The sequence below is a fragment of the Xenopus tropicalis genome, chromosome 1 (genome assembly GCF_000004195.4).
Source record: "Xenopus tropicalis strain Nigerian chromosome 1, UCB_Xtro_10.0, whole genome shotgun sequence".
In the NCBI taxonomy this organism is placed as follows: domain Eukaryota; kingdom Metazoa; phylum Chordata; class Amphibia; order Anura; family Pipidae; genus Xenopus; species Xenopus tropicalis.
Window position 1 is genome coordinate 73,453,793 of NC_030677.2, and position 17,391 is coordinate 73,471,183.

At 36.2% G+C, this 17,391-nt stretch overlaps 1 protein-coding gene across 1 annotated transcript in view; it reads left to right on the top strand.

The window, feature by feature from the left end:
• Nucleotides 1-16,574, top strand: part of cenpe (centromere protein E) — a 42,482-nt gene extending 25,908 nt beyond the window's left edge. The window contains exons 33-53 of the mRNA XM_004911090.4: nucleotides 588-729; nucleotides 810-940; nucleotides 1,561-1,812; nucleotides 2,823-3,299; nucleotides 3,861-4,013; nucleotides 4,782-5,096; nucleotides 6,887-7,189; nucleotides 7,653-7,757; nucleotides 7,868-8,770; nucleotides 9,602-9,766; nucleotides 9,869-10,033; nucleotides 10,125-10,340; nucleotides 10,803-11,024; nucleotides 11,204-11,413; nucleotides 11,917-12,111; nucleotides 12,207-12,410; nucleotides 12,621-12,733; nucleotides 13,200-13,297; nucleotides 13,530-13,692; nucleotides 13,787-14,358; nucleotides 15,843-16,574. Of these exons, the coding sequence (XP_004911147.2) occupies nucleotides 588-729; nucleotides 810-940; nucleotides 1,561-1,812; nucleotides 2,823-3,299; nucleotides 3,861-4,013; nucleotides 4,782-5,096; nucleotides 6,887-7,189; nucleotides 7,653-7,757; nucleotides 7,868-8,770; nucleotides 9,602-9,766; nucleotides 9,869-10,033; nucleotides 10,125-10,340; nucleotides 10,803-11,024; nucleotides 11,204-11,413; nucleotides 11,917-12,111; nucleotides 12,207-12,410; nucleotides 12,621-12,733; nucleotides 13,200-13,297; nucleotides 13,530-13,692; nucleotides 13,787-14,358; nucleotides 15,843-15,937 (5,199 nt within the window). The 3' untranslated portion in view covers nucleotides 15,938-16,574. The remainder of the gene's footprint in view (nucleotides 1-587; nucleotides 730-809; nucleotides 941-1,560; nucleotides 1,813-2,822; nucleotides 3,300-3,860; nucleotides 4,014-4,781; nucleotides 5,097-6,886; nucleotides 7,190-7,652; nucleotides 7,758-7,867; nucleotides 8,771-9,601; nucleotides 9,767-9,868; nucleotides 10,034-10,124; nucleotides 10,341-10,802; nucleotides 11,025-11,203; nucleotides 11,414-11,916; nucleotides 12,112-12,206; nucleotides 12,411-12,620; nucleotides 12,734-13,199; nucleotides 13,298-13,529; nucleotides 13,693-13,786; nucleotides 14,359-15,842) is intronic.
• Nucleotides 16,575-17,391: the final 817 nt, after the last annotated feature.

A 17,391-nucleotide genomic window follows, 5' to 3' on the forward strand; every position in this document is an offset into this window, starting at 1 on the left:
ACCCAATAGGATTGTTTTGTCTCCAATAAGGATTAATTATATCTTAGTTGGGATTAAGTACAAGGTACTGTTTTATAATTACAGAGAAAAGAGAAATCATTTATAAAAATTTTTAAATTTGATTAAAATAGTGTCTATAGGAGATGGACTTCCCATAATGTTTATCATTCTGGATTTCCGGATAACAGGATCAGCTTTTTTTTGTTACCTAAAACAATAGATCTGTGAATTGCAATGTCAAATTTGATTTGTGTGTCATTATGCTGCTGATAGTGAATAAACAAAACATGTCAGAAATAGTAAATACTTTTATTCAGTTAGCTGACAGCTGTAAACATCTTCATACAAAGTGTGTATTTCCTATTCAGTGTAGGTCAGAGCTCTGTAAACCTTATTCCCTTGCTGCTGTTATGCTGTGTTCAAGGAATCCTAGGCAGATGGAAAAACTGAGTTGAAGTTAAACAGCTGACCTTTGCAGGCATTTATTAGAGCACAGTGGAATCAAACCCCTGGGCCAAACAATCAACTGGAAAACATGTAATATGCAGATAAATTCCTACCTAGTCTGTACATATTTTTGTTTTTAGGAAGCACTCCATTGTACAACAAATCAAACGAAACCAGAAACAGAGCAATCTAATACTCAGCTGGAGGAAGAAAACGCTGCTAAAAAAGTTGAGGAACTTGAACATCAGCTCAGTAAAACACTTGACATTCTGAAAGAAGAAGGTAAGAAAATAATAAGATATATATTACTTATATTTTATATACACATATCAAGCTACAATCTTTAACCTTTATTATTTCAGAGTCCAAATATGAAATGGCAAAGGAAACATTAGCTTTGGTGAATGGAGAAAAAGAACAGCTTCTCTCAGAGTTGGAATCATTAAAGTTAGCCCATGAATTGGTTATTAAAGAACTGGATCTCTACAGACAGGTACTATTGTCTGTGAAAATATTATATTATATTTTATCTGAACTTTTCATGGTAGAAGCTAATAGCATCTAGAATGAAAGATTTTTTTTTAATTATCAGTTATTTGTAAAGTGGCTAAAAGTGTATATTTTAAAGTCAGATTAAGCAATTTTGTATTTATGTAAATATATGAAACCATTTAATCTGATACATAATTATCATTAGCTGTTAGCACAGTGGTGATTAACCTATAACAAATCTATTATTCATAATGGATTGATTAGTAAAATGTAATAACTTTCCTGAAAGTGCTTCCAGACTAGATTTAATCACCTGGAAAAAAATATTGAGATATTAAATCCTTTAAGGCTGAACTATGATAAATAATATAAATAATGATTTTGATTGATAGGCTAATTTGTAGTTGGTCAAACTTGCATAACAATGACTTGAAATTCTGCATGATTATCTATTCCAACCTTGATAACCCTGACTTAGTAACAAGTTGGCTGACACAAACTGAACATAGAAATTATTGGTCATCTGTCTAAAAGTAAACATTTGATTGGGTTGTTGGATTTGATGTAAGCTTTTATTACTTTACAATTATGTGTAAAAATGTATGCATTTTGTTCATGTAGGTTAGGGAGTCAAAAGACCAGGATATGCAGACACTGGATGAAGTGCATAGGACAGATGTTAAAGAGGTTGCATTATCACCAATGAAACTAGAGTGGTCAGAAGCCGAGAGTAGATCACAAGAGAGTCTTCAACAACTACATAACCAATTAGATTCTGCCATTCAAGAAAGAGAGCAACTTCAGCAGCTTATCCTTAGCCTTAGAGAAGAGAAAAGTCAACTAACAACTGATCTGCAAAAATATACACAACATGTAAGCAAGAATTTTTATTTATATTTTTTTTCATTCTTTTTATATAATATTCTGCTTATTGGTAAGTTACAACGTAGAGACTTATTTAATTGATTTAGTATGAGTAAGAAACACTATTGAAAGTTTTTTGGTTTTTTTTTTTTTATTAAATTAAATGTGATGTAGATGGAACATTGATTTGCTAAACCAAGTAAGAAAAAATTGCTACTGGTATGGAACCTGTTGTCCAGAATGTCCCTTTATTGTGTCTACTAAAAAAATATTAAAACCTAAAATAAACCCAACAGGATTGTTTTGCCAACAATAAGTCTTAATTTTATCTTTGGTATAAGGTACAGTTTTATTACAGACAACAGGAATTCATTTTTTAACATTTAAAGTGTTTGTTAAATGGAGTCTCTGAAAGATGGCCTTCCCATAATTCTGAGCTTTCTGGTTAATGGGTTTCCAAATAAGGGATATGGTATGAGAAATAAACACCCCACTACATGTGAAAAGTTGAAAAGCTATGTTCTACATCAATGAAGCAGGTGAATATTAAGCTTCAGTTATGGCTTTCAGAATTTTGGGGTTAAAATTTTTATAGTCCATAAAATAAAGGGGACTATGGGCATGGATATAAAAAGATAATCATGGTTTTCTGCATGCATTAAAAAAAAATTCTGAATGATGGACAGGTATGACTTTTTATTTTTACAGACAAAGTGATACATTTGTTTTTTTTTTTCTGCTTATAGCAAATTAAAGTGTTTTTTGGTTACATTATAGCAGATCTAATTACATGTTACAATGTTTTCCACTCTTAATAGAATTTAAAATGGTAGCTGTTCTCTGAAACTTTTAGGAAGCAATTTTACATTTTTACATATCTTTGAGGAGGATATTGAATCTTGCCTAAATTTGAACCAATATACACTTGTTATAAACTCAAATGTAGGTCTATAAATTCTCATTCACAGCCCCACTGAATTCTGAGAAATGTTTGTTTATTTTTGGACATTTCTTTGTAGGAGAACAGATGCCGTTTAGAAGAGGAGTTCAGTGGTTCACAGAAGCTGGTAGATGAGATAGAGATCCTGAAAGCACAGTTAAAGGCTGCAGAAGAAAGGCTGGAAATAAAAGACAGAGATTACTTTGAACTTGTACAAACTACAAAGACCAGTTTAGTTGAGGGAAAATTGGAAACCCCTGTACAAGATGACAGTGTTGAGGGCAGTACTGACCAGCATTCGGTTAAAGTGGAGCAGGACAGAAGTGATCAGGGTTCTGTTTCTGAGGAAAAAGTTCTGGAAGAAAAACTTGAGAGTAATCAGTATTTATTGAAAAGACTGCAAGAAGAAAAGCTGGAACTGTCTAACAAACTTGAAATCCTTCAGCAAGAGATGGAGGAATCCGTTCTATTGAAAGATAACCTGCAACAGAGGCTAGAATGCTTGCTCAATGAAAATATTCTTCTAAAAGAGAATATTGAGACCGCCGTAAGGCATGTGAGTAAAGTATTAAGATAGCACTGTATATTATTTTGTAGATGTACACTGCACAGCGTTGTCAACCTTCTGGTCTTAAAATAGAAGAAGAATGAATAATTGAAGAAAGAATAATGTGTGTATATTATATAACTATAGCAGTAGTTAATACTAGTGCATTCTGGATCAAAATTGATTGCTATTTGGCACTGTAACCTTTCCTTCTAGTAACGTTTCAATGATTTTTATCAATCCGTTACTGTTATAGGACTGCTAGACCTTTGGGCTGGTACAATAACCTTAGAATTTTAAATATATAATTTCTAACCATATTCATTTTTGTTATGCTTTAGTTCTGAGCTGTTCTATCAAGATTGTGCAAAAAAAAAAAAAAAAAAAAAAATGTTCCTGCATGTGTAAACTTAAATTAATGATATCTGTGCTCTAGTGTCCCCACAGATGTTTATAGAATTACTGAGCCTACTGAACACTCTTTCAATTAGGCTATTGTCTGTACGTGGCACATTTTTACTGCACTGCACATTTTTACTGTTTATTAATTATTTTTTTATTTCTTTGTAGCAGTCAGATACTCATGGTCAATTGCAAAAATCACAGCAAGAGTTGGAGTATCATTTGCAGCTGGCTAATCTTGGAGGCGATTCTTCTGACAATTCTCCAGTAACTCAAGAAAAGGAAACTTCTACAGAATGCATGCATCCTTTGGAAGAAAAGGTATGTTGTGTGATCATTGGCTGACTGCAATATATAAATAAGGCAATCCTAGTACAGGTATAGGACCCGTATCCAGAATGCTTGGGACCAAGGGTATTCCAGATAAGGGGTCTTTCTGTAATTTGTATCTTCATACCTTAAGTCTTCTAAAAAGTTCAATAAAACATTAATTAAACCCAATAGGATTATTTTGCATCCAGTATAGATTTATTATATCTTAGTTGGGATCAAATACAAAGCACTGTTTTATTTTTACAGAGAAAAATTAAATTTTAAAAATCTGAATTATTTGATTAAAATGGAGTCTATGGGAGACAGGCTTTTCTTAATTCGGAGCTTTCTGGACATCGAGTGTCCGGATAAGGGATCCCTTACCTGTACCATACAAATTATTACAACAGGCCAAGACTGTAGAGACTTGCTCAAATGGGTTGGCACTCAACTGTCTAGAACAGTGATCCCCAACCAGTGGCTTGTGAGCAACATGTTGCTCCCCAACCCCTTGGATGTTGCTCTCTGCCCCCAAACCAGGTAGTTATTTTTAAATACATAACTTGGTGGCAAGTTTTTGTTGGAGATTTATTATTAAATAAAACCTTCTGTAAGCTGATAGTGTGCATAGAGGCTGCCTAATAGCCATTCTTAGCCCTTATTTGGCACCTCCATGAATATTTATGATGCTTGTGTTGCTCTCCAAGTCTTTTTTTTTGCTCACAAGTAAGAAGGTTGGGGGACTCCTGGTCTAGAATTTCAAATTATTTCTTGCAGATATTGCTACTGACTGAAGAATTACATCAAAAAAATAATGAGCAGCAAAAACTACAACATGAAAAAGAAGAGCTTGAACAAGCTCAGGTTAAGCTAAAATCTGAGGTGGAACATCTGGTAAATAGTATGATGGAATTGCAGTCCTCACTTGAGTCCTTGCAGCATGAGAAACATGATACTGAACAACAACGTCTTGCTCTTAAACAGCAAATGCAAGTAGTTACTCAAGAAAAGGAAGAGCTGCAGCAAGCCTATGACCACTTAACAGCTGAGGTGGACCAACTAAAAGGCGATCTAAAAGAGAACATTGAAATGGTAAAATGCCACTTCTTAACTCCTAGTCAAATGAAAAGAAAAAAGTGTCATTTGTCTTTGTTTCTGTTTGGTCCTTGCCATCTACTTTTAACACCTTTTAGATATTGTACTACTCTTTGTAACTACATTGTAAAGATAATGTAATGACTATTTAGGCCTGCCTTATAAGCAGCAGAACTACAAATCTTACAGTGGTTGCACCTCAAATTCCATATGTCATGCCTGTGCTTGTAGTGACGCAGTGAAGAAAGTTTTAACCAGTGTACTTAACGGGGTAGTTCACCTTCAAGTTAACTCTTAGTATGTTATAGAATTGCCATAGAATTTTTTAGTTTAATTATTTGCCGCCCTCTGAGTCTATCAAGCTTTCAAGCTACAGTTTTGTTATTTAATTTTTTCACTTATCTTTCTACTGATGTCCTTTTTTTTTTTATTCATATTCCAGTCTCTCATTAAAACCACAGCCTAGTCGCTAAAGTAATTCACCCTAGCAGCCAGATAGCTGCTGAAATTTCAAACTGGAGTGCTGCTAACAAGTTAATTCAAATAAAAATCATTCAAAAGCCAAAAATCTTTAGTTCCCTTAACTGTGTGAGCTTACCAAGAAGTGGAGGTGCTGCAAGTTAACTGCAACTTTTTTTCCCTACTATTGCCCTTTGATCCTAACTGTTGAATCTTTTGAGCGCTACTAACAAGCATCTTGTAATAGCCAGTTTGTTTGGTGTGGTTTAAAGCTTGTGGGCTTAAGCATCCTTCTCAAAGTAAATTCAATTAGTCTCTAAGGCAGATGTTTTTAAACTTTCATTTTAAAGGCCCTCTTGAAACTAACCTCGGCTGTGGCTCCACTTACCGTATATACTCGAGTTTAAGCCGATCCGAATATAAGCCGAGGTACCTAATTTTACCTAAGAAAACAGGAAAAACTTATTGACTCGAGTATAAGCCTAGGGGAAATGCAGCAGCTGCTGCTAAGTTTCTTTTTTAACTGTCAGGCAAGTTTGGGAAGGCTAAGGAAGCTGCCATACTAAGTAATGATAAGATGGAAATCCAAGCAACTGGCAAGCTTTGGAAAATATCATATATACCATATATGTGGATTCCCAGATCAGTGCCTACTGCCTCTTCCATTGGCTTGGCCTGTGAGTGAAGCACACTGTGTTCTGCATGGGAGCCACACTGAGTGGCAGCATTATGTGCTAGAAAATATTGGCCTCTGTTCTCATAACATAGCTATAACAGTTAACTTACTCCTTGTCCTTCAGGCTGCTGTAAAGATTTTCCATATGAGATCCTCAGAGGGAGCCACGTTGTGTGCGTACCCATCATACGTGCTGTGTGCGCGTCCTTTGCATGAGATCCTCGGGGGCACCCACGCTGTGCACGCTCCCATAATATTTGCGAGCTGTAAGCCCTTCCTGTGCATGGAGCCAGCGTGTGCAAATCTGTGAGATCCTCAGGGGCACCCACGCTGTGTACGCTCCTAGAATATTTGCGAGCTGTAAGCCCTTCCAGATAGGGATAAGAGTTTCTCTTCCAACCTACAAAAGAGCAGCTGCTGTTTAACCTTTTACACTGAAAAAACTATGTTCCTGACTTTATCTATAGTTTGGAATATTCCAGAACACACTCTTTTCGGAGACTAGTCTGGTATTTAACTTTTGCATACCTATATTTTTATTTAAGTGATTAAAATGCTTTTATCCCTTTAAGCATTGTTGCAGGCTTGCAATATCAGTTGAATTATAGCATGATCTGTTTAATCAGACTCCATATTTTTGTTTCAAATAAAGGGTTTGAATTTCAAAAATGAAATGCAGCAAAAGACCAATGAAGAGCAATGTCTGCTAAATCAGAATAAGGAACTCGAGCAAAGCCAGCACAAACTTAAATGTGAGATAGAAGAGCTTATGAAAAGCTTAAAGGATAAAGAGTTGGCACTGGAGACTTTAAAGGAATCTGAACAAAAAGTAATTAATCTGGGCCAAGAAATGGAAGCGCTTATGCTGGAAATGGAAGAACTGAAAAATAGCCAAAGGACTGTAATGGCTGAGAGGGACCAGCTGCAAGAAGACCTAAGGGAGAATGTTGAAATGGTAAGCTTGAGTAACTAATGGATTAGATTTCTATTTTTGGATGTGTATTAAATTCATTTAACATTGTGTGTCGCACCTTTGCATTAGACCTGTTGGCTGATAATGCCAGAGAGGATTTAGTGTTAAAGCCAGTTGACAGGATTTCAATCTCATAAGGCCTGATGATACTGAAAATGTCTATCCTAAAAAAGGTTTTGGTGATTCACTGCTGAGGATGTGTTATTAAAGCTACTGTGGGTAATTCTGCAGTGGGAGGTTTTTTTTTTTTGTTTTGTTTTTTTTTAAACAATGAGCAATATCTGATGGCTCTGTAAGTCACTGGCCAGGGCAGTTTAATTACTTGAATTAATTGTATTGCTTATTGTGCATTCTGACTTTGGATGTATTTTACCAGAGTTACTACATAATCCCTCTGCAACTGTTAACATGAAAAAAATTCTAATTTGGATCAAAATCTTTACAGTCTATCGAAACACAAGATGATCTAAGAAGGACTCAAGAAGAATTGCAGCAGCAGAAAGATAAGGTTCAACAGCTGACCTCCCAGATTTCTGTACTGGAAGAAAAGGTATGTTAAAAGTTGCATTTTTTTCATAGTAATATATATGTATTTAGCATTTGTTTTGTACAACCCAGTCATGTGATTTTGGTTTTTTTTTTTTTTTTTTTCATTTACAGATCTCTCTTCTAGAAAATCAGATACTTCATAATGTAACAACCATGAAAGAAACTCTCAGCGAGAGAGATGACCTGGACCAGTCTAAGCAACACTTGTTCTCAGAGATTGAAACTCTAAGCCTGTCTTTAAAAGAAAAAGACTTTGCATTGGAACAAGCAGAAAAGGAAAAAGCTGATGCAGCCACGAAAATAATAGATCTCACTGAGAAAATAGCAACTATAGAAGAACAGCTGCTTCAAAATGCCACCAATTTAAAGGAAACCCTTTATGAAAAAGAGAGCCTTATTCATTCTAAGGAGCAACTGGCTCTGGACACTGAACACCTTAGGCAAACATTGAAGAGCAAAGACCTGGCATTGGGTGAAATGGAGCAAGACAGAGATGAAGCCGTAAATAAGGTTATAGCTCTTACAGAAAATATATCTTTTCTAGAGGAACAGATCAGTGAAAATGCTACTACTCTAAACAAAGTAATTGATGAAAATGAGAGCTTCAGCCTGTCAAGGCAACAGTTTTCCTCCCAGATGGAAGAGCTCCGGGAGTCTTTAAAGACCAAAGATTTTCAGTTGGAAAAGGCTGAGAAGGAGATAGGTGATGCTGTAAATAATATAAAGGACCTCACTGCTAAGATTTCTTCTCTAGAGGAGGAGATTCTTCAGAGTGCTGACATTGTGAATGAAACTTTGAGTGAAAAGGAGAACCTTAGCCATTGTAAGCAGCAACTGGCTTCAGAATTGGAGCAGCTAGCACTGACATTAAATAGTAGAGATCATGCATTAGTGCAAGCTAAAAGGGAAAAGGATGAAGCTGCAAATAAAGTAGCCAGTCTCACCGATGAAATAAGGATGCTGTCAAAAGAGATGGATGAATTCAGAGATTCAAAGGAATCCTTGCAAAAACAGGTATCAAAGCGATTCCTAAAAAAGTGTTTGCTATTAAAAGCAGTGTATTGCTCCTGCAGTATGCACTGACCATCTTTTTTCCGACAGAAACATTTATTATAGTTTCAATGTTGAAGTGTAGTAATTTTTAACCAAATATATTCTAACAAGGGTTTTAAGCATGCTTTAGATCTATTCCTTTATCAATGCTTTTATTACTGCATGAGTTCATGGTGCAACTTTTATTATAATGCTTGCTTATTGGTGGCTGTCCAGCATTTGCTTCAGTTTGTGTTTGTACCAATACCAATTCTGCAGAAAAAGTTTTGCCAGTGGTAAATATGGAATAAATAAGGGCATATTCAACACCCCAGCTGACCTATAAAAAAATTCCCAGTCTGTTTCCAGGCTTGGATGTTGAAGTATCTTAAAGGGGTGGGTCGCTTCAAATTAACTTTTAGTATGTTATAGAATGGCCAGTTCTCTGCAGCATTTCAATTGGTTTCCATTATTTATTTCTTATTTCTTTTTATAACGTATTTCTGTGTACAGGTCCTCTCCTATTCATATAGTCTCTCATTTAAACCACCCCCTGGTTGCTAAGGTTATTTGGACCCTAGCAACCAGATAGCAGCTGAAACTCCAAACTGAAAAGCTGCTGAACAAAAAGTAAAATAACTAAAAAAAAAAAAAAAAAACTACAAATAACAAATGAAGACCAATTTCAAATTGCCTGAGAATATTACTCTCTATATCATACTAAGGTGAACAACAAAGTGTTCTTTCTACAGAGAAAGTATAATGTTTATATAGTTTAAGTTCTAATGCAATAAAAACATCTGTCTTTGTTAGTCTGCTCATCTAAATGAAGAGTTAAGTACATGTAAGACTGAACTTCAAATGATAAAGCAACAGAAAGAAGAGATAAACAACAGACTTGCTGAGAAAGTTAATGAAGTGGATGAGCTATTACAACAGTTATCATCTCTGCAGCAACAGCTAGACCAAATACAGAAGGTGTGTATCCTCTGAATATTGATGGGTAATGCTGTGGCTTTGGTGTGGAATTCCTAACAAGGTTTGCCATTTTAACCTCCTGTACATAATTTTTAATTGCAGGAGCTAAAGCATGAAAAGCTCAGAAACTATGAACTCTGTGAAAAGGCTGATCTCATGGAGAAAGAAATCTCTGTGCTACGTTTAATGCAGAATGAGCCCCAGCAGGAAGAAGATGATGTTGCAGAACGTATGGATATACTAGAGTGCAAAAACCAAGAAATACAGGTATTTTATAAGAAAATAAAACAAAATATTGTGTTTGTATAGGAAATTTATCCAAAGGAGCTGACAATTTTATCTATTTTATCTTCTACAGGAGCTGATGGTAAAAATCTCTGCTGTGTATTCAGATCAACACAGTTTGCTTACCAGTCTCTCTAGTGAACTTCAAAAGGAAACAGAAGCACAAAAACAGTCTATGTTAAATATAAAGGAGTCTCTGTCATCTATGCTCTCTAGATCCTTTGGCAGTGTGCAAACAGAGCATGTTAAGCTAAACACTCAACTGCAGACACTTCTGAACAAATTTAAGGTATAGTTCTCCCATTGTATTACAAAAAGAAAATATTTCAAGGTTTGCTTTGCTGGGCATATATGAAAGTATATCAACTGCATACTGAAAATTAAGGTTTAATTAGAGGCTGAATTATAACAGATAAAATGCATATACAGCAAATGTAACACTATCAGAACAAGTTGAAGTGGCTCACAGGGTTTGTTTAAAAGACTACAGTACAATTCAAAGTGAAACCACCTCTGAAGAAAAAAAAAAAGCAATGCACAACTTTCTGAAAGGGGGATAGTGAATATAAACTTTTGTTTTTTATTTCATATAATAAAACTTCTATAAAATGTTTAAACATAAATTTCTGGTTGTGGTATTAACATTTTCCATTTTTCGGAGGATTTAAACAACTCCCTTGTTTAAGAAGAAACAATAATCGAAACAACTCTTTTTGTATGTCAAATGTAACTTTCTCATATATTTTATAAGGTTGTTTACCGAACTGCTGCTGTCAAAGAAGATTATAGCTTGATACAAGATTATGAGAAGGAACTTGCTTCAGAGCAAAAGAGGCACGATGAACTGCAACTCCAGCTACAGTGTTTTGAGCAGCACGGCACAAAATGGTCGGACTCTGCATCTGATGAACTTAAGTTCTGTGAACTTGAATTTTTAAATCAGTTGCTGTTTAAAAAAACAAATATAATTCAGGTAGGCCTTACACACTCTCTGCCTTTCTGATTGGTCTGTGGAACAGAAATTTGTATTAAGACAATCTTAATTCTGAGGATGGAATTAATGGTTAGTCATCATGTTCATAAATATTTCCTTTGCAGGTTAACTGTAAAAAATTAACTAGCTAACTTGTTTATACTAATTTGTGTTTGCAGTGTGTTCAGGATGACTTTTCAGAGGTGCAGGTAGTCCTGAATCATGTAGGATCAGCGCTTCAAGAAGAGCTTGAGCAAAAGAGAGAATTTATGCAGTGGCTGGAGGAATTTGAAGATCTGAATATTGATGCTAAAAAGCTCAGTGAAGGAGTTCAACAAGAAAATAAGCGCATTGCTTCTACCATACAGCTTTTAACTAAAAGGCTAAAGGTAAAAAATGGAGTTCATTCAAATGTCCCTTTATTGTACATTTCTTTATCAAATTGAATATCTCTTGCGTTAAAAAAACATGCTTTCAGTATTTACGAAGTACAGACTTAGCAAGCACAAGCTTTATGTGCATAGCCAGGTGCTTCTGATGACGGTTACAGTATCAACACTAATACACTTATGCAGTCAAAACTCTATCCGATTTGTAAAAGGATTGGGCACATCTGTTTGTTTGGTATATTTTGGTTTTCTGTTAAGTTCGTAGAATTTCTTTATATCCCGTGTATTTGTAAATTTGTTTACTGAGGTCATTCCCCACTATTTCTGCTGGAAGGTTATTCTGTTTATCACCTCTTTCTGTAAATGTCTTTCAATAACTTTTACCTTTCGGTTTTCTTCAGTCCAACTTCATGTTATGTCCCTTCCTCCACTGTAGGATTCCCTTGATATATTGTATGATTTACATAAGAGGTCATTTTTGGTTGCCTTGGCTTTAATTGCAGGCAGTCGTTCAGTCAAAAATACAACGTGAGGTGACTGTATATCTGAACCAGTTTGAGGTGAAATTACTAGAGACGAAAGAGCAAAACAGAGAACTAATGCGCAGGATAGAGCACCACGCCCCTAGTGCAAGTGTAATGGAGGAAGAAAATGCTAGACTTCTAGACAAACTAAAAACTGTCCAAGATGAATCAAAGGTAACCCTTTCCTGTCAATTAAACGGTGGAATTTACATAATCTTATCATTTGCATAGCAGATATTTTTATATATTTGTTTCTTTGCAATGTGTAGAAACTGCAATCAAGAATCCAAAAACTAGAAAATGAACTGAACTTGGTCAAAAATGATGCTAGGCAAAAAGAAGAAAAAGTAGCAGTTTTGCAAGACAAACTACTGAGCAGAACTGCTGAAGCTGATCTAAAAGAAATGCAGCTGAAACTAACTGACAAACAAAATAGACTTCAGGCTGCAATGAAAGATATACAAAACCTACAGGTGCGCTTAGCATTTATTTTTGTGTTTGTTTGTTTTTTTGTTTTTGTTTTTTTTTTTACAAAAAAAAAACCTTACTGGGTATCTTTGAACATTTTAAGCATCTATATCGTGTGATTAAGTGTGTGGCTGTTGATTTTGTTTCAATTCATTTTAAACTGTTGTTGAGTTATTGGAAAAAAACTCATTTTATTTTCTCCTTTGTACATTAAGGAAAGGGTTGCCAAAGGTGCAGCACCATATAAAGATGAAATCGACAACCTTAAAACTAAGGTGGTGAAGATTGAAATGGAAAAAATAAAGTACTCAAAAGCAACAGACCAAGAGTAAGTCTTGTATAATGTTCCAAATGGCCATATATGAAAAGATCATTTATATCAATCAAATCTATTTTATCTACAAACACAATTTGTCCAAATGTATGTGGACACCCCTTCTAATTATTGGAATTGGCTATTTAGGGCACTCCCATCATTGCAGGTGCCACTACCTGATATGCTGAGGTTCTTAACAATCCTGTGCTTTCTACTTTGTTGCAACAGTTTGGAGGAGGCTTTTCTGTGTCAGTAGTTTAATAATCTTCAGAACTATCCATAGAGTCAGTTTTCAGAGAAAATAGTTGAAGGACTTGAGAGACCTGCACAGATCCCTGGCCTCAACCCAACTGAATAAATCATAACACTGGCTAGGTCTGTTTGCCAACATCAGTGCCCAACCTCTTACATCTGAATGGAAGTAAATACCACTGTGTATATCCTTAACAGTGGAAACAACATTGTTCTGTGCTTTTAGGATCGCCTCTTTAAAGTCTTGTTTGGATGATAAGGAAGAATGCCTGCGTAGGTTAAAAGAGGAACTAAGACGAGCACAAGCAGACAGTGATACAACGGGTATGTGTTTATTCTACTCCTTTGTAACTAGGTTTGTAATTAAAAAAAACTTTTTTGCATTGTTTTCATAAAACATACCACTATTTTGAAAGGCCATATTACATTGATGTGATGTCTGCTTGAGCAACTCCTAACTGATAAAGAAAACTCTCCCAAAATAGCTGTACTGCATAATGAAAATGGCAAGATGTTTCTGTTATGTAATCAACATGGATGTTTTTCCTATCAACAGTTTGCATCGCAAAAGATTATCGGAAAGCTTCTAATTTCCCTGTGACTTGTGGAGGAGGAAGTGGTATAGTGCAGAGCACTGCAATGCTTGTTCTGCAGTCCGAAAAGGCAGCCTTGGAAAGGGAGTTGGCACATTATAAGAAGAAATATCATCATTTATCACGGTAACACTTAAAGATTTTTGTTTTTTAACAGAAATTATTTATCTTCTGCTATAAAGGGCATTATGCTGATTTATTTTTCTCCCCATTTATAAAGGACTATATCCAACTCTGAAGATGATCTAAAGAAAACAAAGGCAAAATCAGATGTGCACTCTTCTCATACTGGATCATCACACAGAGGGTTTCCTCACAAAACTGAAACTTACAGACATGGCCCTGTTTCTCCAGGAAGGTCTGAAATGCCAAGCCTGCAGCCAGGATCTCCAAAGAAGTCAGAGTCCCACAATAAACGTGTAGTGTCACCAAACAGGTCTGAAATGTACAGCCAGTTAGTAATGTCCCCAGGCAAGACCGGGATGCATAAAAAACATGTACTTTCTCCAAGCAAGGCTGGACTGCATAAAAAGCGTACAGTGTCTCCAAACAGATCTGAGATACCCATTCAGCATGCTCTATCCCCAGGCAAGGCTGGACTGCATAAAATTCACACAGTTTCCCCACTCAAGACTGAAGGCACTCTATTCGGCAATTTGTCTCCATGCAAACAGCAAAATGTACAGGAAAATCTAGATTCCCCTAAAAACACATTCTTTGACATGAAGTCAAAATCTTTGCCTTATTGTCCATCTCAGTTTTTCGATAATTCTAAGCTTGGTGATTTTTCAGGTAAGTTACTGATTTCTTCAATAGTAACTGGGTTTGTTTCAAATTTTGTTAAATTCCATCGCAGCTCGCCTGTATAGTATCGTTTATTTAAAGGGGACATATGCCCAAAGTATAATTTTGTGTAAATTGCAAAGGTGCTCAGAAGCACTATTAATGAACTGATAGAAGCATGTATTACATTTTTTGCTGTTCTCTCCAGACAAAACAGCAGAGGGTGCTCCTGTTACACATTCATGATATTAGCGGCATAAAAAGCACTAATCGTTAAATCTAAAAAAAGAAAAAGTTTAATCTGCAAGCATGCTCAGAAAGTATTCTACATTATTCTATGAATGATTGTAAGTCCCTTTTAATGAAAGCATGTTAATTTTAACCTGATGAAATGTTTCTGAATTGATGACACATAGCTTCTTGATTCTAAACTATTCTAAGAAACTTTGCAATGGGTCATAGAAGTTTATTATGCTCAGTAGATGTGTGATTACAGTGGATTCTTTCCCCTGGGGACAACATGAAGCAAGAGAAGTAGTTCTGTATCTCTGAACCCATGTTCATTGGCTGAAATAAGTATTTTACAGTAAAGTGATCTGGCTTAGCTAAAGCCAGTGGCACACACTGCTGCTGCACCACCTGTATAGAAACGCAGGCAGAGAGAAAGCAGATGCAAGCAGATCCACTGCTTCTATAAATGAACTGACAGGCAGGGCAACAGCCTGTGAGTGTGTTTCTGTACAAAAATGCTCAATTCTCAATGCTGATTGCTCAATTTCTGTCTGTTTGGTGTTGCTTACCAACACCTTGGATGTTGCTCTCAGTGTCCCAAAAGCAGGTGCTTATTTTTGAATTCTGTACTTGGGGGCAAGTTTTGGTTAAATAAAAACAAGATGTGCTACCAAACAAAACCTCCTATAGGCTGATAGTCTGCACAAAGGCTACCAAATAGCCAATCACAGCCTTTATTTGGCACCCCCCATGAACATTTTATGGGGCCTGTGTTGCTCCCCAAGTCTTTTTACATTTGACTGTGACTCATGGGTAAGAATGGTTGGGGACCCCTGCCTTACAGAAATACAAATGTACAATCTGCGTGCCTGCACTCACAGGCTATGTACATTCTCCCCTTTCACGTGACCTTGTCTCACCTACAGAGTTTTTTGACTCTGAATGAATAAATGGTGCTTTGCCTGCAGGCACTGGTTGCTGCTGTATAGGTGTCAGGATTACTTGTTATTAGTTTTTTGTTGCTCATTACATGTGCATCTGCAATGACCGTTTAAAGGGGCTGCCGTTTCTGGAAGATGTTTGGTTTAGTCATTCTGGCAATTGAAAGGACTGATAGTGGCCAATGAGCAAATGCACAAATATTAAAGTGGGCCCTGGACATTAACCCAAACTGAAATTTAATCCCAACTGCAGTGCTTTGATGGATGAAACAAGTGTTCTGTGCATGTGTTTACTGATTTATCCTTTGTCTATCTTCACAGAGCTTAATATGGCAGAGACCAGTGCCAAAAGTCAGAGTGACAACTGGTGGTGTGACACTAAAAAGGAGACTGCACCTGAATGTAAAACATCTTAGATTCCTGTTCTTTAAAGAGACTTGCTACATTGCTTCTGATAGGAAGATCCTTGGAACTTAAACATGAAACTGCCGTGTGCATAAAGGCATGTCACTAGCAGCACACTTTGTTCTTGAGTAGCAATCACTGGAGGACAAGTGGTTATAAAATAAAAGTGCAATATGTCTCACGTCTATTTTCTATGTTATGTCGGTATATTTGTTACATGTTAGTATTTGGCTTTGGAACGTGTCTGCACACACCCTGGTGAAAATAACACTTGCGATGTTTTGTTTTACCAATTAATAGCTTGCTGATGGTGAGCTGTAATGCACAATTGCACTGTGTCTCTCTGGAGTCATCCATGAAAAGCACCATTTGTGTGACAATGTTTTCCACTACTTTTTATTGTGCCTAACCTTAAGTAGATAACTATCATGTTAAGGTTTTTTTTCTAAACTTTAAGATTTCAAAAGATGGGACGAATGCTATTTTTCTCCACGTGGAGAACTAGGGTTTAACTTAATTCCTCTTCTAATAAAATATTATATATAATATTCCCATTTCTTTAGGCAATGTGATAGTTATTTTCTGTATTCTGGTGTTAAACCTTTTTAAATATCACTTGTAATAAAGCAGCCCTGATTTTAAATTGTGTTTAAATGTTTGTGCCGATTCTTAAAATAACAACCAGTATTGCTTGGCTAAAGGTTAAATTAATAGACTAAAGTTGGCCATATACCTGAAGATCTTCTTGTTTGGTGAGGTCACCAAATGAGCATATCTTTCCCCAAAATGGCCACCTCAGGCCAATGATTGGATGGTAACGAAGGAAATGCAGGCTGTTGGTAGAGGAGCGTATCAACCAGCCAATATGCTTCTCCCGTGACGGGTAAGTCGGCAGGCCCCATACATGGGCTAATAATCTGCAAACTCAATCCGGAAGGACCAAGTTGGCAGCTTTTATCAACCCTTGTATAGCCACCTTTAGAAATACAGATTTCCTAAACTTGTGCAAATTAGTGCTGGTTATGTTTGCTTGTGCCTGAACTGACCTTTTATAATGTCTGACTCCCATAGCTAAATTGGCCAATGGCACCTCCAGGATGCATCGTTTTAATTACCCCTTCTTTTCAATATGTGTATTTGGATTCCATATGTAGATAATACTATTTCGAGGCATAACAAATCTCCATGAAAGCAAGCGTTGTTCTAACCTCCCTGGTTCTTGCAAGGTGGTTAAAACAAATTACCAGTCCACTGAGAAGCCCTCGGTATAATGAGCTGTGCTCCAAGTCTCAAACTCTAAAAGGCTGCTGCGGGAAAGTAGAGACTTAATTCCAAGAAGGGCTTCTAAACCTTTCATGGATTTATAAAGGAAGTGTGGAAATGGAGTGAGTGGGTTCATACAGAATCTTTTCCTATCAAAACTTTAGCAACCATCAGAAACATTTTGCAGATGGTTTATAAAGTT